The sequence below is a fragment of the Oncorhynchus masou genome, chromosome 9, assembly GCF_036934945.1.
Source record: "Oncorhynchus masou masou isolate Uvic2021 chromosome 9, UVic_Omas_1.1, whole genome shotgun sequence".
Lineage (NCBI taxonomy): Eukaryota > Metazoa > Chordata > Actinopteri > Salmoniformes > Salmonidae > Oncorhynchus > Oncorhynchus masou.
The window spans coordinates 27164032-27184738 of record NC_088220.1 but is presented as its reverse complement, the minus strand read 5'-3'; the positions used below and the strand labels follow the sequence as shown (position 1 = coordinate 27184738).

The following is a 20707-nucleotide window of genomic DNA, read 5'->3' as shown; positions in this document are numbered from 1 at the left end:
GCTCTCAGGCTCTCCCCTCTCTCTCTCTCTCCCTCTCTCTTGCTCTCAGGCTCTCCCCTCTCTCTCTCTCTCTCTCCTTTTCTCTCCCTCTCTCTCATTTTCTCTCACTCCTTCTCTCTCTCTGTCTCTTCTCTCTCGCTCTCTCCTTCTCCCTCTCCTTCTCTCCCTCTCTCCTTCTCTCTCTCCCTCACTCTCTCTCACTCCTTCTCTCTCCTTCTCTCTCTCTTCTTTTCTCCCATTCTCTCCTCTCTCCTTCTCCTTGTTGCTGTGTTCCTCCCACCTCCCACCTCCCTCCTCCAGAACACTGAAAAGCCTGAATCATTGATTCAGAGTCAGTAAAACAGTAAGAGGTTGATTCATTGAATCATAGATCATATGACTCAATGACTCATAGTACTGTTACAGTACTGTTACACCATTCCATCCCCCTGAGAATAAAAATGTAATTTAAACACACACACACACACACGCAGATACACACACCCCTCCATAAAACAATTATTAATATATTTGAACTAAAGTGATTACAGACATAATCATACTGTTACACAGACACCTTTACACACATCTTCTCCTCCCCTCTTCACCCCCTACACACAGCAACCATCCCACTGATCACCCACTACACACATCTTCTCCTCCCTCTTCACCCCCTACACACAGCAACCATCCCACTGATCACCCACTACACACATCTTCTCCTCCCTCTTCACCCCCTACACACAGCAACCATCCCACTGATCACCCACTACACACATCTTCTCCTCCCCTCTTCACCCCCTACACACAGCAACCATCCCACTGATCACCCACTACACCTCATCTTCTCCTCCCTCTTCACCCCCACACACAGCAACCATCCCACTGATCACCCACTACACACATCTTCTCCTCCCTCTTCACCCCCACACACAGCAACCATCCCACTGATCACCCACTACACACATCTTCTCCTCCCTCTTCACCCCCACACACAGCAACCATCCCACTGATCACCCACTCACACATCTTCTCCTCCCCTCTTCACCCCCACACACAGCAACCATCCCACTGATCACCCACTACACTTCATCTTCTCCTCCCCTCTTCACCCCCACACACAGCAACCATCCCACTGATCACCCACTACACACATCTTCTCCTCCCTCTTCACCCCCACACACAGCAACCATCCCACTGATCACCCACTACACACATCTTCTCCTCCCCTCTTCACCCACCACACACAGCAACCATCCCACTGATCACCCACTACACACATCTTCTCCTCCCCTCTTCACCCCCTACACACAGCAACCATCCCACTGATCACCCACTACACACATCTTCTCCTCCCCTCTTCACCCCCCACACACAGCAACCATCCCACTGATCACCCACTACACACATCTTCTCCTCCCCTCTTCACCCCCTACACACAGCAACCATCCCACTGATCACCCACTACACACATCTTCTCCTCCCCTCTTCACCCCCACACACAGCAACCATCCCACTGATCACCCACTACACACATCTTCTCCTCCCCTCTTCACCCCCTACACACAGCAACCATCCCACTGATCACCCACTACACACATCTTCTCCTCCCCTCTTCACCCCCCACACACAGCAACCATCCCACTGATCACCCACTACACACATCTTCTCCTCCCCTCTTCACCCCCTACACACAGCAACCATCCCACTGATCACCCACTACACATCTTCTCCTCCCCTCTTCACCCCCTACACACAGCAACCATCCCACTGATCACCCACTACACATCATCTCCTCCCCTCTTCACCCCCTACACACAGCAACCATCCCACTGATCACCCACTACACACATCTTCTCCTCCCCTCTTCACCCCCACACACAGCAACCATCCCACTGATCACCCACTACACACATCTTCTCCTCCCCTCTTCACCCCCACACACAGCAACCATCCCACTGATCACCCACTACACACATCTTCTCCTCCCTCTTCACCCCCACACACAGCAACCATCCCACTGATCACCCACTACACACATCTTCTCCTCCCCTCGTCACCCCCACACACAGCAACCATCCCACTGATCACCCACTACATACATCATCCATCCCACTGATCACCCACTACATACATCATCCATCCCACTGATCACCCACTACATACAGCAACCATCCCACTGATCACCCACTACATACATCATCCATCCCACTGATCACCCACTACATACGGCAACCATCCCACTGATCACCCACTACATACATCATCCATCCCACTGATCACCCACTACATACATCATCCATCCCACTGATCACCCACTACATACATCATCCATCCCACTGACCACCCACTACATACATCATCCATCCCACTGATCACCCACTACATACATCATCCATCCCACTGATCACCCACTACATACATCATCCATCCCACTGATCACCCACTACATACATCATCCATCCCACTGATCACCCACTACATACATCATCCATCCCACTGATCACCCACTACATACATCATCCATCCCACTGATCACCCACGACATACATCATCCATCCCACTGATCACCCACGACATACATCATCCATCCCACTGATCACCCACTACATACATCATCCATCCCACTGATCACCCACTACATACATCATCCATCTATAAAAACACACCAGGATAGAGAAGAAGATGGAGACAGAAAAGAGAGAAGGAGTGTGGGGATGGGGGGTAGAAAAGGGTGAGAGAAGGAGTGTGGAGATGGAAGGTAGAAAGGGGGAGAGAAGGAGTTTGGAGATGGGGGGAGAAAGGGGAGAGAAGGAGTGTGGGGAAGGGGGAGAGAAGGAGTATGGGGAAGTGGGAGAGAATGAGTGTGGGGATGGGGGTGAGAAGGAGTGTGGGGAAGGGGGAGAGAAGGAGTGTGGGGATGGGGGAGAGAAGGAGTGTGGGGATGGGGGGAGAGAAGGAGTGTGGGGATGGGGGAGAGAAGGAGTGTGGGGATGGGGGAGAGAAGGAGTGTGGGGATGGGGGGAGAGAAAGGGGGAGAGAATGAGTGTGGGGAAGGGGGAGAGAAGGAGTATGGGGAAGTGGGAGAGAATGAGTGTGGGGATGGGGGAGAGAAGGAGTGTGGGGATGGGGGGAGAGAAAGGGGGAGAGAATGAGTGTGGGGAAGGGGAGAGAAGGAGTATGGGGAAGTGGGAGAGAATGAGTGTGGGGATGGGGGAGAGAAGGAGTGTGGTGATGGGGGGAGAGAAGGAGTGTGGGGATGGGGGAGAGAAGGAGTGTGGGGATGGGGGGGGAGAGAAGGAGTGTGGGGATGGGGGAGAGAAGGAGTGTGGGGATGGGGGGAGAGAAGGAGTGTGGGGATGGGGGAGAGAAGGAGTGTGGGGATGGGGGAGAGAAAGGGGGAGAGAATGAGTGTGGGGAAGGGGGAGAGAAGGAGTGTGGGGATGGGGAGAGAAGGAGTGTGGGGATGGGGGAGAGAAGGAGTGTGGGGATGGGGGAGAGAAGGAGTGTGGGGATGGGGGAGAGAAGGAGTGTGGGGATGGGGGGAGAGAAGGAGTGTGGGGATGGGGGAGAGAAGGAGTGTGGGGATGGGGGAGAGAAGGAGTGTGGGGATGGGGGGAGAGAAAGGGGAGAGAATGAGTGTGGGGAAGGGGAGAGAAGGAGTGTGGGGATGGGGGAGAGAAGGAGTGTGGGGATGGGGAGAGAAGGAGTGTGGGGATGGGGGAGAGAAAGGGGGAGAGAATGAGTGTGGGGAAGGGGGAGAGAAGGAGTATGGGGAAGTGGGAGAGAATGAGTGTGGGGATGGGGGAGAGAAGGAGTGTGGGGATGGGGGGAGAGAAGGAGTGTGGGGATGGGGGGAGAGAAAGGGGGAGAGAATGAGTGTGGGGATGGAGGGAGAGAAAGGGGAGAGAATGAGTGTGGGGATGGGGGAGAGAAAGGGGAGAGAATGAGTGTGGGGATGGGGGGAGAGAAGGAGTGTGGGGATGGGGGGAGAGAAAGGGGGAGAGAATGAGTGTGGGGATGGGGGAGAGAAGGAGTGTGGGGATGGGGGAGAGAAGGTGTGTGGGGATGGGGGGAGAGAAGGAGTGTGGGGATGGGGGAGAGAAGGAGTGTGGGGATGGGGGGAGAGAAGGGGGAGAGAATGAGTGTGGGGATGGGGGGAGAGAAAGGGGGAGAGAATGAGTGTGGGGATGGGGGGAGAAGGTGTGTGGGGATGGGGGGAGAGAAGGTGTGTGGGGATGGGGGGAGAGAAGGAGTGTGGGGATGGGGGGAGAGAAGGAGTGTGGGGATGGGGGGAGAGAAGGTGTGTGGGGATGGGGGGAGAGAAGGAGTGTGGGGATGGGGGGAGAGAACAGAAGAACAGAATGGAAGATGGAAGAGAAACAGAAAGAGAAGGCGTGAGGGGGTAAAGACAGAGATTGAGGATAATGACAGAGCTGTTATGTGCTGAAGAACCCCCTGAAAAATCTGAATTGAAAAATACATATACATTTTTTTAAATAAAATTAAAATAACCTTTTTTCTCTCTCACAAAAGTAGTGCACTGCGCCAATACTAGTCCTGTATTAGCGGACTGATATAGCCGACTGTAGCACAGGCACCAAATTCTGGATGGAGAAATGGAGAGAGGGAGAGGTGGAACAAAGATGCTCACACAGTGTGCTGTGAGCTATGCTTGCCAAGGCCATTAGTTAAGAAGCAACTTTAACCAACGAACATCATTATAGGAAGAAAATGGTACAATACACTGAACACTGTGTGTGAATATACACAACTTTGCCCGTTAATGAAATACACTAACTCTGAGGTCTTAAAAACAGCATGTATGCATAGCCTGAGTATGACAGTTCTGGTCAAGTGAGCCAAGGCTCTTTTATGACTATTACATCAGGAGTCTTAATGAGTTAATCCACAGAATGAGACTAAACAAGGTTAGTTGTTAAATGGTATAACAATGACCATACATAGGAATATAAACTGAGTATACAGAACATTAGGAACACCTTCCTAATACTGAGTTGCACCCCCCTTTACTCCCAGAACAGCCTCAACTCGTCAGGGCATGGACTCTACACGGTAAAAATATTCACCACAAAGGTGCTGCACTGCACCTTTACTAAAAATATCGCAGCACCCCCACCCAAACACATCTTCCCACGGCTATGACCATAACCTTTTAGAGTTAATGCCGAACCTTAATAATTCAGATTTAACCTTGGAACGATACAGACAAGTAAACAAACACATAAAATGGATGAACGTCTAAATCTGACATGAGAGCTTGTTGGCGTGTGTGTTGTATTGTGTGTTGTATTGTGTGTTGTATTGTGTGTGCCTCTGAGAAGCTTGGTGAGAGAGAGAGAGAGAGAGAGAGAGAGAGAGAGAGAGAGAGAGAGAGAGAGAGAGAGAGAGAGAGGAGGAGGATCAAATGTGAATTAAGAAGCATATAGAGAACTGGAAAGGAGGGATGACATGAAAAGAGAGATAGAGGGACAGAAGGGGACATCTTGATGACAATGAAGAAGTCAGTCAGACCAAAGAGCCTTTGAAAAGCAACACTATCCTTCAGACTTCAGACACACGTCTCCTTAGACAAAATATTATGCCTCTCTTTCGCTCACAGGCAGTTCCTAAAAACTCTGGAAATGCATAGTGTAGTGTAGACAGAAGTATGTGGACACCCCTTCAAATTAATGGAATTGGCTATTTCAGCCACACCCGTTGCTGACAGATGTATAAAATCAAGCACACAGCCATGCAATCTCCATAGACAAACATTGGCAGTAGAATGGCCTAACTGAAGAGGTCAGTGACTTTCAACGTGGCACCGTCATGGGATATCACCTTTCCAACAAGTCAGTTTGTCAGATTTCTGCCCGCTCGAGCTGCCCAGGTCAACTATAAGTTCTGTTATTGTGAATTGGAAACGTCTAGGAGCAACAACGGCTCAGCCGTGAAGTGGTAGGCCACACAAGCTCACAGAATGGGACTGCCGAATGCTGAAGTGCGTAAAAAAATATCTGTCCTCGGATGCAACACTCACTATCGAGTTCCAAACTATCTCTGGAAGCAACGTCAGCACAAGAACTGTTTGTCGGGAGCTTTATGAAATGGGTTTCCATGGTCGAGCAGCAACACACAAGCCCAAGATTACCAATGCCAAGTGTCAGCTGGTGTGGTGTAAAGCTCGCCGCAATTGGATTCTGGAGAGGTGGAAACGTGTTCTCTGGAGTAATGATGCACGCTTCACCATCTGGCAGTCTGGTGATTGAATCTGGGTTTGGCGGATGCTATCTGCCCCAATGCATAGTGCCAACTGTAAAGTTTGGCGGAGGAAGAATAATGGTCTGGTGCTGTTTTTCATGGTTCGGGCTAGGCCCCTAGTTCCAGTGAAGGGAACTCTTAATGCTAGAGTATTCAATGACATTCTAGACAATTCTATGCTTCAGTTTGGGGAAGGCCCTTTCCTAGTTCAGCATGACAATGCCCCCGTGCACAAAGTGAGGTCCATACAGAAATGATGTTGACATCGGTGTGGAAGAACATGACTGGCCTGCACAGAGCCCTGATCTCAACCCCATCTAACACCTTTGCGATGAATTGGAACACCGACTGCGAGCCAGGCCTAATCGCTCAACATCAGTCCCGACCTCACTAATGGAAGCATATCCCCACAGCAATGTTCCAACATCTAGTGGAAAGTTTTCCCAAAAGATGGGAGGTTGTTATAGCAGCGAAGTGGGGACCAACTCCATATTTAATCCCCACGATTCTGGAATGAGATGTTCGACGAGCATGGGTCCACATAGTTTTGGTCATGTAGTGTATCTTTATCAAGATAGACTTTGTGAGCCTTGAGATATAAACATATCTCTTCACAAAATCAATTGCTCATGAATGTCCATTCCTTTCCTCCACAGTCCTCAGATATGGATCTCCATCTGTGAAAATATTAGAAACCTTCACACGTCATATTTATTCTGCATCAAATCCTTTCCTTCACCGTCTTAGAAATTCCTCAGACATCCGGTATTTATCAGGATAGACTTCACAAGCCTTGAGTCCTGAATATATCTCTTCAGAATACCAATTTCACATCCTTATCTGTTCCTTTCTCACAGTCCAAAAGATAAGTCTTGCTGCACAGCTGTATCTCTCAGTCTCAGACCTTGCTTTCCCAATGAGCACAAGACACAATTAAAACATATTTTCAAAGCCATCTTTTTGACACATTTTGCTCACTGGGTTATCTCTATCAGTACACAGTAGTCATGATGAAACCTTCCTTCAGATGATTGAGGATCCCAGTCCTATTGATGGGTCACCAACACTCTGAGACTGAGAAGGTGACAGAGGGAAGCTGCCATACTCTCTTACACGCCTTGCTAATACTTCACATCTTACTGGAAGTGTTTTGTCTCTGCTCCTGGTGCTGTCTTTGACAGACTGGGTTGATGTGATGTCTCTGCTCCCGGTGCTGTCTTTGACAGACGGTTGATGTGATGCCTCTGCTCCTGGTGCTGTCTGTGACAGATATGTGATGCCTCTGTTCTGGTTGTCTGTGAAGTGTTGATTGATGTCTCTGCTCCTGGTGCTGTCTTTGACAGACTGGGTTGATGTGATGCCTCTGTTCCTGGTGCTGTCTCTGACAGACTGGGTTGTTGTGATGTCTCTGCTCCTGGTGCTGTCTGTGACAGACTGGGTTGATGTGATGTCTCTGCTCCTGGTGCTGTCTGACAGACTGGGTTGATGTGATGTATCTGCTCCTGGTATTGTCTGTGACAGACTGGGTTGATGTGATGTCTCTGCTCCTGGTGCTGTCTGTGACAGACTGGGTTGATGTGATGTCTCTGCTCCTGGTGCTGTCTGGGACAGACTGGGTTGATGTGATGTCTCTGCTCCTGTGCTGTCTGTGACAGACTGGGTTGATGTGATGCTCCTGGTCTGTCTGACAGACTGGGTTGGTGTGATGTCTCTGCTGGTGCTGTCTGTGACAGACTGGTGCTGTCTGTGACAGACTGGGTTGATGTGATGTCTCTGCTCCTGGTGCTGTCTGTGACAGACTGGGTTGATGTGATGTCTCTGCTCCTGGTGCTGTCTGTGACAGACTGGGTTGATGTGATGTCTCTGCTCCTGGTGCTGTCTGACAGACTGGGTTGATGTGATGTCTCTGCTCCTGGTGCTGTCTGTGACAGACTGGGTTGATGTGATGTCTCTGCTCCTGGTGCTGTCTGTGACAGACTGGGTTGATGTGATGTCTCTGCTCCTGGTGCTGTCTGACAGACTGGGTTGATGTGATGTCTCTGCTCCCTGGTGCTGTCTGTGACAGACTGGGTTGATGTGATGTCTCTGCTGCTGGTGCTGTCTGTGACAGACTGGGTTGATGTGATGTCTCTGCTCCTGGTGCTGTCTGTGACAGACTGGGTTGATGTGATGTCTCTGCTCCTGGTGCTGTCTGTGACAGACTGGGTTGATGTGATGTCTCTGCTCCTGGTGCTGTCTGTGACAGACTGGGTTGATGTGATGCCTCTGCTCCTGGTGCTGTCTGTGACAGACTGGGTTGATGTGATGTCTCTGCTCCTGGTGCTGTCTGTGACAGACTGGGTTGATGTGATGTGCTCCTGGTGCTGTCTGTGACAGACTGGGTTGATGTGATGTCTCTGCTCCTGGTGCTGTCTGTGACAGACTGGGTTGATGTGATGTCTCTGCTCCTGGTGCTGTCTGTGACAGACTGGGTTGATGTGATGTCTCTGCTCCTGGTGCTGTCTGTGACAGACTGGGTTGATGTGATGTCTCTGCTCCTGGTGCTGTCTGTGACAGACTGGGTTGATGTGATGTCTCTGCTCCTGGTGCTGTCTGTGACAGACTGGGTTGATGTGATGTCTCTGCTCCTGGTGCTGTCTGTGACAGACTGGGTGCTCAGTTCAGAACAGATTCTTCTTCTGATTAGTTTATAAGTTGGGAATACTGTGGGAGTGAGAGCAGGGATGTAAGCAGTTTTGACAGTAAATCTATGGTCGGTCGGTGCCATTTAAGGGAAGATGATTTGTTTTTGTCAGCATGGCCTGACAAAATGTCAGCATAATGGATGACTGTCATTCATATTCCATTCACCCAGTTCAATGTAACATTGATAGGTTTAGGCTACTACACAATACTAGAATTTCCCCTATACCCTTCATGAGGTTGCTACAACCTAGCCTATGAATGAAGGTTTAGAACATAGGTGCACACAGGTCGAGAGAAAGATTTGCGGTGGCAGAAGACATTTCTTTCAACAGAATTGACAGAATGAATACACCCTTGATCACACTCTTCTTAGAAATTCTGTCTGGAGATTTAGGATGTTGGAATGTCCTTAATCTCCTCAGCTTTAACTTCTCACATCTACATTCCTGGCGGTCAGACATATTCAGCCCCTCTCCAATGACATTTGAATAGAAAGTGTTTCTTTCCCATTAAACACCAAAGCGTTTCAGCACACCAGCTTTAATCAGGGTGCCTTTCACCAGACTGAATAGGCTTCTCACATGACTCACTCAGGCTCCTCAGGGATTGGATATGAAATGAAAAAAGACTGGAAACTCTGTGGAGGATAGTGAACTTAAGCTTGGCTACCACTCAGCAATCAGACACATCAAGCAACTTACACTGAACAAAAATATATACACAACATTTTTTTATTTTTATTTATTCGTTATTTACCAGATAAGTTGACTGAGAACATGTTCTCATTTACAGAAACGACCTGGGGAATAGTTACAGGGGAGAGGAGGGGGATGAATGAGTCAATTGTAAACTGGGGATGATTAGGATTTTAGCCAGGACACCGGGGTTAACACCCCTACTCTTACGATAAGTGCCATGGGATCGCTAGTGACCTCAGAGAGTCAGGACACCCGTTTAACGTCCCATCCGAAAGATGGCATCCTACACAGGGTAGTGTCCCCAATCACTGCCCTGGGGCATTGGGATATTTTTAGACCAGAGGAAGGAGTGCCTTCTACTGGACCTCCAACACCACTTCCAGCAGCATCTGGTCTCCCATCCAGGGACAGACCAGGACCAACATGCAATCGTTTAAAAGATTTTACTGAGTTACAGTTCAAATAAGGAAATCAGTCCTTTGAAATAAATTCGTTAGGCCCTAATCTATGGATTTCACATGACTGGGAATACAGATATACATCTGCTGGTCATAGATACCTTAACAAAAAGGTAGGGGAGTGGATCAGAAAACCAGTCAGTATCTGGTGTGACTGTGGCTTGTGGAATGTTGTCCCACTCCTCTTCAATGGCTGTGCGGAATTGCTGTATATTAGCGGGAACTGGAACACGCTGTCGAACCAGAGCATCCCAAACATGCTCCATGGGTGAGATGTCTGGTGAGTATGCAGGCCATGGAAGAACTGGGACATTTTCAGCTTCTATGAATTGTGTACAGATCCTTGCGACATGGGTCCAAGCATTATCATGCTGAAACATGAGGTGATGGCGGCGGATGAATGGCACGACAATGGACCTCAGGATCTCCTCACTGTATCTCTGTGCATTCAAATTGCCATTGATAAAATTCAATTGTGTTCATTGTCTGTAGCTTATGCCTGCCCATACCATAACCCCACCGCCACCATGGGGCACTCTGTTCAAAACATTGACATCCGCAAACCACTCGGCCACACAACACCATACACGTGGCCTGCGATTGTGAGGCCAGTTGGACGTACTGCACAGTTCTCAAAAAATGACATTGGAGGTGGCTTATGGTAGAGAAATTAACTTTAAATTCTCTGGTGGACATTCCTGCAGTCAGCATGCCAATTGCACGCTCCCTCAAAACTTGAGACATCTGTGGCATTGTGTTGTGTGACAGAACTTTTATTGTCCCCAGAATAAGGTGCACCTGTGTAATGATCATGCTGCTTAATCAGCTTCTTGATATGCCACACTAGTCAGGAGGGTGGATTATTTTAGCAAAGGATAAATGCTCACTAACAGGGATGTAAACAAATTTGCTTTTTGTGCGTGTGGAACATTTCTGGGATCTTTTATTTCAGCTCATGAAACATGGGACCAACACTTTACATGCTGCATTTGTATTTTTGTTCAGTGAAAATACGGTACACAGACAGCGGAAAATGCATGTGAATACACACATGCACGCATGCACAGACAAACATGCGCTTGCATGCACACGCAGCAACACACTCACATACACAGTGCTGTGGGCAGTGGATTATCACCCCTGGATGGAGCCATGTGACTAATAAAGCTCTTTGGCAGTTCTAACTGATCCTTGTGGTGTCTGTTGATGTGAGGGTATGATGGGGGTTACTGATGAAGCTGCAGGAGCAGAGAGGAGCGAGAGGAGCGTAGAGGAGCAGAGAGGAGTGAAGAAGAGAGGAGAGGAGCAGAGAGGAGCAGAGCGGAGAGGAGAGGAGCGGAGAGGAGCGGAGCAGAGCGGAGAGGAGCAGAGAGGAGCGAAGAGGATCAGAGATGAGAGGAGAGGAGCAGAGAGGAGCAGAGAGGAGAGGAGAGGAGCAGAGAGGAGCAGAGAGGAGAGGAGAGGAGCAGAGAAGAGAGGAGAGGAGCAGAGAGGAGAGGAGCAGAGAGGAGTGGAGAGGAGAGGAGCGGTTAGGAGCAGAGAGGAGCGGAGAGGAGAGGAGCGGAGCAGAGAGGAGCGGAGAGGAGCAGAAAGGAGAGGAGCGGAGAGGAGCAGAGAGGAGAGGAGCGGAGAGGAGCAGAGCGGAGAGGAGAGAGCGGAGAGGAGCAGAGAGGAGAGGAGCAGAGAGGAGCGGAGAGGAGAGGAGCGGAGAGGAGCAGAGAGGAGAGGAGCAGAGAGGAGAGGAGCGGAGAGGAGCAGAGAGGAGAGGAGCGGAGCGGAGAGGAGCGGAGAAGAGCGGAGATGAGAGAAGAGGAGCGGAGAGGAGAGAAGAGGAGAGGAGCAGAGAGGAGCGGAGAAGTGCGGAGAGGAGAGAAGAGGAGCGGAGAGGAGCAGAGAGGAGAGGAGCGAAGAAGAGAGAAGAGGAGCGGAGCGGAGAGGGGCGGAGAAGAGCGGAGAAGAGCGGAGAGGAGAGAAGAGGAGCGGAGAGAAGAGGAGCGGAGAGGAGAGGAGCGGAGAGGAGTTGAGAGGAGCAGAGAGAAGAGGAGCGGAGATGAGAGGAGGGGAGCAGAAGAGCGGAGAGGAGAGAAAAGGAGCGGAGAGGAGCAGAGAGGAGAGGAGCGGAGAGGAGCGAAGAAGAGAGAAGAGGAGCGGAGCGGAGAGGAGCGGAGAAGAGCGGAGAGGAGAGAAGAGGAGCGGAGAGGAGCAGAGAGGAGAGGAGCGGAGAGGAGCGAAGAAGAGAGAAGAGGAGCGGAGCGGAGAGGAGAAGAGCGGAGAAGAGCGGAGAGGAGAGAAGAGGAGCGGAGAGGAGAGGAGCGGAGAGGAGCGGAGAGGAGCAGAGAGAAGAGGAGCGGAGATGAGAGGAGGGGAGCAGAAGAGCGGAGAGGAGAGAAAAGGAGCGGAGAGGAGCAGAGAGGAGCAGAGAGGAGAGGAGCAGAGAGGAGCGGAGAGGAGCGGAGAGGACCAGAGAGGTGCGGAGAGGTGCGGAGAGGAGAGGAGCAGAGAGGAGAGAAGAGGAGCAGAGGATAGGAGCTGAGAGGAGAGGAGCAGAGGAGTGGAGCAGAGAGGAGAGGAGCAGAGAGAAGAGGAGCGGAGAGGATGGGAGATGTGCTCTTCTAATGCTGCTGACGTAGCCTCTTTAGCCTGTGGCTGATGGAGATATTAACCCAAAGACACACTCACTACACACACACTAACCTAGACTAGATAGCCCCACACTCACAGAACAAGATTAGCCCAACACATGATTCAAAGCCAGCGATGAGCTTAGTGCAGCATGCAGTGTGGATGTCCCTATCAGATCTGATAACGACAGATAGAGAAAGTTTGCATATAGAGTGAGAAGTGGTGAGAGAGAACCGGGAAGAGAAATCGTTTGACAGAGAGAGAAAACCAGAATGCTATTTGGCACTAAACAGAGAGCACACAGTGGCAGAATACCTGGCCACTGTGACTGACCCAAACTTAAGGAAAGCTTTGACTACGTATAGACTCAGTGAGCATAGCCTTGCTATTGAGAAAGGCCAACGTAGGCAGACATGGCTCTCTAGAGAAGACAGGCTAATGTGCACACTGCCCACAAAATGAGGTGGAAACTGAGCTGCACTTCCTAACCTCCTGCCAAATGTATGACCATATTGGAGAGACATATTTCCTTCAGATTACACAGATCCACAAAGAATTGAAAACAAATCCCGTTTTGATAAAACTCCCATATCTACTGGGTGAAATTCCACAGTGTGCCATCAGAGCAGCAAGATTTGTGACCTGTTGCCACAAGAAAAGGGCAACCAGTGAAGAACAAACACCATTGTAAATACAAGACATATTTATGTTTATTTATTTACCCTTTTTACTTTAACTATTTGCACATCGTTACAACACTGTATATAGACATAATATATTTGTAATGTCTTTATTCTTTTGGAACTTTTGTCAGTGTAATATTTACTGTTAATTTTGTATTGTTTATTTCACTTCTGTTTTTATCTATTTCACTTGCTTTGGCAATGTTAACATGTTTCCCATGCAAATAACCCCCCCTGAATTGAATTGAGAGAGAGACAGGGGGGGAGATTAGTGATGGGTTTCTTGTTGCTATGTTTTTGTTGTTACAGGGAATCATTCCTATTGGAAGTAGTGTGTTGTGAGGTGACAGACGATCACTGCATCATGTTCCCTGAGACTCTTCAGAAGAAGCCATCTGTTATTATTCCCAGAGCTATGACCTCATGCTGTACTGACTAAGATCAAAACCTCTCAAGAGACCTCTGTTAACCTCCTCTCTCTACAACTACCTCTGTTAACCTCCTCTCTCTACATCTACCTCTGTTAACCTCCTCTCTCTACATCTACCTCTGTTAACCTCCTCTCTCTACATCTACCTCTGTTAACCTCCTCTCTCTACATCTACCTCTGTTAACCTCCTCTCTCTACATCTACCTCTGTTAACCTCCTCTCTCTACATCTACCTCTGTTAACCTCAAAACTCTACAGTGTTTTCTACAAACATCTGTTTAACCTCTCTGTTACATCTACCATCTGTTAACCTCCTCTCTACATCTACCTCTGTTAACCTCCTCTCTCTACATCTACCTCTGTTAACCTCCTCTCTCTACATCTACCTCTGTTAACCTCCTCTCTCTACATCTACCTCTGTTAACCTCCTCTCTCTACATCTACCTCTGTTAACCTCCTCCTCTCTCTACATCTACCTCTGTTAACCCTAACCTCTCTCTACATCTACCTCTGTTAACCTCCTCTCTCTACATCTACCTCTGTTAACCTCCTCTCTCTACATCTACCTCTGTTAACCTCCTCTCTCTACATCTACCTCTGTTAACCTCCTCTCTCTACATCTACCTCTGTTAACCTCCTCTCTCTACATCTACCTCTGTTATCCTCCTCTCTCTACATCTACCTCTGTTAACCTCCTCTCTCTACATCTACCTCTGTTCACCTCCTCTCTCTACATCTACCTCTGTTAACCTCCTCTCTCAATTCAATTCAAATGGCTTTATTGGCATGGGAAACGTGTGTTAACATTGCCAAAGCAAGTGAGGTAGATAATATATAAAGTGAATATATAAAATGAAATAAACAATACAAATTAACAGTAAGCATTACACATACAGAAGTTTCAAAACAAGACAATCCAAATGTCATATAATATATATATACAGTGTTTTAACAATGTACAAATGGTTAAAGGACACAAGATAAAAAAAAATAAGCATAAATATGGGTTGTATTTACAATGGTGGTTGCTCTCTTAGGAAGTGCAGCTCAGTTTCCACCTCATTTTGTGGGCAGTGAGCACATAGCCTGTCTTCTCTTGAGAGCCATGTCTGCCTACGGTGGCCTTTCTCAATAGCAAGGCTATGCTCACTGAGTCTGTACATAGTCAAAGCTTTCTTTAATTTTGGGTCAGTCACAGTGGTCAGGTATTCTGCCGCTGTGTACTCTCTGTTTAGGGCCAAATAGCTCTCTACATCTACCTCTGTTAACCTCCTATCTCTACATCTACCTCTGTTAACCTCCTATCTCTACATCTACCTCTAACCTCTACATCTACCCTCCTCTCTCTACATTACCTCTGTTAACCTCCTCTCTCTCTACATCTACCTCTGTTAACCTCCTCTCTCTACATCTACCTCTGTTAACCTCCTCTCTCTACATCTACCTCTGTTAACCTCCTCTGTTAACCTCCTCTCTCTCTCTACATCTACCTCTGTTAACCTCCTCTCCCTACATCTACCTCTGTTAACCTCCTCTCTCTACATCTACCTCTGTTAACCTCCTCTTTCTAAATCTACCTCTGTTAACCTCCTCTGTTAACCTCCTCTCTCTCTCTACATCTACCTCTGTTAACCTCCTCTCTCTCTCTACATCTACCTCTGTTAACCTCCTCTCCCTACATCTACCTCTGTTTAACCTCCTCTATCTACCTCTGTTTAACCTCCTCTCTCTACCTCTGTTAACCTCCTCTCTCTACCGCTGTTAACCTCCTCTCTCTACCGCTGTTAACCTCCTCTCTCTACCTCTGTTAACCTCCTCTCTCTACCTCTGTTAACCTCCTCTCTCTACCTCTGTTAACCTCCTCTCTCTACCTCTGTTAACCTCCTCTCTCTACCTCTGTTAACCTCCTCTCTCTACCTCTGTTAACCTCCTCTCTCTACCTCTGTTAACCTCTTCTCTTCTGTTTTTTGGTAGGTTTCCAAACTACATTCCTTCCATCTATAGCATTTCTTAATATTACTCAGTTCCTTTGGCTTTGATGCCTCATGATTGAGTATTGCTCTGTTCAAGTAGACTGTGATTTTGCTGTGGTCTGATAGGGGTGTCAGTGGGCTGACTGTGAACACTCAGAGACTCTGGGTAGAGGTCAGTGATAAAGTAGTCTACAGTACTACTGCCAAGGGATGACCTATAGGTGTACCTACCATAGGAGTCCCATCAAAGCCTACCATTGACTATGTACATACCCAGCGCCTGACAGAGCTGCAGGAGTTGTGACCGTTTTTGTTGGTTATGTTGTCATAGTTGTGCCTAGGGGGGCATATGGGGGAGGGAATGCTGTCACCTCCAGGTAGGTGTTTGTCCCCCTGTGTGCTGAGGGTGTCAGGTTCTTGTCCAGTTCTGTCATTTAGGTCACAACAGACTAGTACATGTCCCTGGGCCTGGAAATGATTGTCTTCCCCCTCCAGGATGGAGAAGCTGTCTTCGTTAAAATGGGGGGGGGGGATATAGTTAGCACACAGGAATACTTTTTCTCTGTTAAGATCATTCCCTTTAGAATTTCTAGCCAAGTGTCAAATGTTCCTGTTTTGATTAATTTAATGGAGCGAGTTAGGTCTGCTCTATACCAAATTAGCATAACCCCTGAGTCCCTTTCCTGTGTCACACCTGGTAGTTTGGTGGATGGGACTACCAGCTCTCTGTAACCTAGAGGGAAACCAGTGGGTCCGTCTCCTCTATACCAGGTTTCTAGTAGGATGAAAATGTCTGTATTTCTTTGATGAAGTCCAGGTTCCTGCCCTTTAGGCCAAAGGCAGATGACCTCAGGCCTGGGATATTCCAGGATGAGATAGTGAAGGCTTTGTGTTCCATAAAGTGTCCAATGTTGTTGGTCGTGTAGTTTGGCCTCAGGCCAGTAAGTGAGAGCAGAGCCTGCTGAGTATCTGGTACATGCCATTGGCTTGGGCTAGTGTAAGAGTGGGGGTTGGGCCTGTTTGCCTGCTCATGGCCTGGGCATATGTGTGACTTCCATGTTGAAGCCCTTTTTGCTGGGGTGGGGTGCATGGGATGGGCAGGAGGGGCATAGGTCTGATCTGAGGGGGCCTAAATGGGGTGTGGGCATGGTTGACTTGGGAGGGTGTTGATTGGTTGGGCTGGGGTTGTGTGTGTGGCTGGTGGTGTTGTGATCTAGATGTATAGGTCCTCTCAGTGTGGGTCCTCTATGTGTAAGTCCAGGTTCCAACCCCCCCTGTCAGATGGCCAGCAGAGGGACTGAAGGCTCCCCAAAGCCCTGGTGGTTCCTGCTTGTCCCTGAGTACATCTCAAATGGCACCCTATTCTCTACATAGTGCACTAATAAATATGGGGCTCTGGTGAACAGAAATAGAGCACTATATATAAATAGTGTGCCTTGGGACGCAGCCCCTGCTTCCGTTGAACTATAGATCCTGGAGATGAAGCTTCTGCAGGGATACACCTGGTTTTTATCACATATTCTGTTTCTTAGGAGCTTGTAGCTCTGCTTTCTGCTATTGTAATTCTGTTCAAATTGTACCAGATCCAGCATGTCCTGATTAAATACAGGAATAGATCGTGGATTAACAGTTTATAGTAATGGATAATGCTCCTGTAGACCCCGTTTCTGTTGGTTTAGTATTTTTAGCTCTATGTTTGGGAGTCCTATGCTTTCAAGTTCTGTGTCCAATGGTGAGTGACAATCTGTAGTCAGCAGACACGCCACAGCCAATGGCTGACGGATTACAGTGATTACCTGAACACAACATAAGGGGCTAGAAAGACGCCCCTTAAGACCAACATACAGACACACACACACACACACACACACACACAATTTCCTGTCCTTGTAAGACATTGGCAGACAGAACGCAAGTTTTGTTTTAATGAGCAGAAGCAGAGACGTGGAGGCTAGTGAATACCATCCCCTTTTATAGACATTATCCTAACCCTCTCTATTTACCTTAGTAGTGTGCTGTCTACTCACACACACACACACACACGCACACGCACACGCACACGCACACGCACACGCACACACGCACACACACACGGACACGACACACACTCATGACTCAGTGCGAGCACACACTTTGCTCTGCTCTGGTGCAAAAACACACACACACAAGTAATCATATTCACACAGACTGACACAGACACACACAATGTGTACAGAAAACAGAAGAAGTTGACTCTATGGTATAGTGCTAGTGCTGAAACCAAGTTGGTTATCCTCCCTGGGACTTTGCTCTGCTCTGGTGTCCAAAAAACATGAGTTTATTATTCACTCACAGACTGCAGCCTACAAGTAATCATATTCACTCACAGACTGCAGCCTACAAGTAATCATATTCACTCACAGACTGCAGCCTACAAGTAATCATATTCACTCACAGACTGCAGCCTACAAGTAATCATATTCACTCACAGACTGCAGCCTACAAGTAATCATATTCACTCACAGACTGCAGCCTACAAGTCTACAAGTAATCATATTCACTCACAGACTGCAGCCTACAAGTAATCATATTCACTCACAGACTGCAGCCTACAAGTAATCATATTCACTCACAGACTGTAGCCTACAAGTAATCATATTCACTCACAGACTGCAGCCTACAAGTAATCATATTCACTCACAGACTGCAGCCTACAAGTAATCATATTCACTCACAGACTGCAGCCTACAAGTAATCATATTCACACAGACTGCAGCCTACAAGTCTACAAGTAATCATATTCACTCACAGACTATATTCTACGTGTAAATGTAATCACATATGCATAAACTGATAAATCATGCATTGACACTGACACTAATGGATGCTAGTCCATATGCAGTACATGCAGACACATATGTGCATAATTTAGCCTATACATACACTGAATGTACAAAACATTAAGAACACCTTCCTAATATGGATTTTCATCCCCTTTTCACCCTCAGAATAGACTCAAGTCATCCGGTCATGGACTCTACAAGGTGCCGAAAGCATTCCACAGGGATGCTGGTCCATGTTGACTCTACAAGGTGTTGAAAGCGTTCCACAGGGATGCTGGTCCATGTTGACTCTACAAGGTGCCGAAAGCGTTCCACAGGGATGCTGGTCCATGTTGACTCTACAAGGTGCCGAAAGCGTTCCACAGGGATGCTGGTCCATGTTGACTCTACAAGGTGTTGAAAGCGTTCCACAGGGATGCTGGTCCATGTTGACTCTACAAGGTGTTGAAAGCGTTCCACAGGGATGCTGGTCCATGTTGACTCTACAAGGTGTTGAAAGCGTTCCACAGGGATGCTGGTCCATGTTGACTCTACAAGGTGTTGAAAGCGTTCCACAGGGATGCTGGTCCATGTTGACTCTACAAGGTGTTGAAAGCGTTCCACAGGGATGCTGGTCCATGTTGACTCTACAAGGTGCCGAAAGCGTTCCACAGGGATGCTGGTCCATGTTGACTCTACAAGGTGTTGAAAGCGTTCCACAGGGATGCTGGTCCATGTTGACTCTACAAGGTGCCGAAAGTGTTCCACAGGGATGCTGGTCCATGTTGACACAACTGTGGGAAGCATTGAAGTCAAGATGGCTGGATGTGCTTTTAGTGGTGGACCATTCTTGATACACACAGGCAACTGTTGAGCAGGAAAAAAACAGCAGCTTTGCAGTTCTTGACACAAACCTGTGTGCCTGGCACCAACTACCATACCCAATTCAAAGGTATTTCAATCTTTTGTCTTGCCCATTCACCCTCTGAATGGCACACACACCCTATCCATGTCTCAATGCTTAAACATCCTTCTGTAACCCGTCTCCTCCCCTTCATCCACACTGATTGAAGTGGATTTAACAAGTGACATCAATAAGGGATCATAGCTTCCACCCAGATTCACCTGGTCAGTCTATGTCACAGAAAGAGCAGGTGTTCATAATGTTTTGTAAACTCAGCGTATATAACAAAGTCTCTCACACACAGACATACAGTACTAACCCTGTAACACACAGTAAACCGAATCAGTCTCCCACTCTGAGAATAAACGATGGAGGTCTTACCTTTCCGATAGGTCCGATCCTGCTTATTGCTCTGCATGGAAAAGGTCCCCATGACGAGCCCCATGTTTACAGCCACACAAAGAGTCTGTGTCTGCGATTGATTGAGTGTGTGTGTGTGTGTGTGTGTGTGCGTGCGTGCGTGCATGTGTGTGTCTTGTGCGCCTGTTGTTGTTAAGTTATGAATGTGAGGCTACTCTGTGTGCAAGCCAGTGGCATTCCTCTTCTGTCTGACTCCTACGCAGTTGTAATGCCGGTGTGTGTGTGTGCGAGAGAGAGACCACATGCACTACGGCGCTACCTTTGTCTGTATGGCAACACTGACACCCCTGGGTTTACATGAATCTCTCTCTCTCTGTCTCTCTCTCTCTCTCTTAATATCTCTCTGTCACAGCCATCATGTCATTCTATTCATTCTTAACATACGTCTGTTACTCCCCCTCTTCTTCCCTCTCTCCGTCTCTTTGTCTGTCTCGTGTGGAGAGGGGGATCACACTGTTGCTTACGGAACAGGAAGGAAGCAGACAGAATCTCACAGAGGGAAGCTGAAAGCTGGGAGGAGAGAGGAAAGGGGGATGCAGAGGGAAAGAAAGAGAAAGATTCAGCTTGATGAAAATGAGTGTGATGAAGAGGATTTGACAGTGGATAATGCAAAAAGCAGGGGAGTGAGAAACAGAGAGATGAGGTGAGAAAGGGGAAGGGCTCTGCTCCGCCTCTATTGCTATTCTGCAGACACGCTGTCTGCCTGTGTTGACTGGATTTTGCATTATCTCACACACTACTGGCTTGGTCAGTGTGTGTGTTTGTGTGTGTGTACATGTTTTCCTACCTT

At 48.2% G+C, this 20707-nt stretch overlaps 1 protein-coding gene across 2 annotated transcripts in view; it reads right to left on the bottom strand.

Annotated features, from left to right (window-relative positions):
* The window catches only part of LOC135545765 (Kv channel-interacting protein 1-like), a 37644-nt gene extending 17420 nt beyond the window's left edge, over window positions 1-20224 (bottom strand). The window contains exon 1 of one of the 2 annotated variants that reach the window (XM_064973614.1): window positions 19879-20224. In XM_064973614.1, coding sequence (XP_064829686.1) covers window positions 19879-20023 — 145 coding nt within the window. In that variant the 5' untranslated portion in view covers window positions 20024-20224. The remainder of the gene's footprint in view (window positions 1-19878) is intronic. The other variant, XM_064973612.1, reaches the window with a different exon arrangement.
* Window positions 20225-20707: the final 483 nt, after the last annotated feature.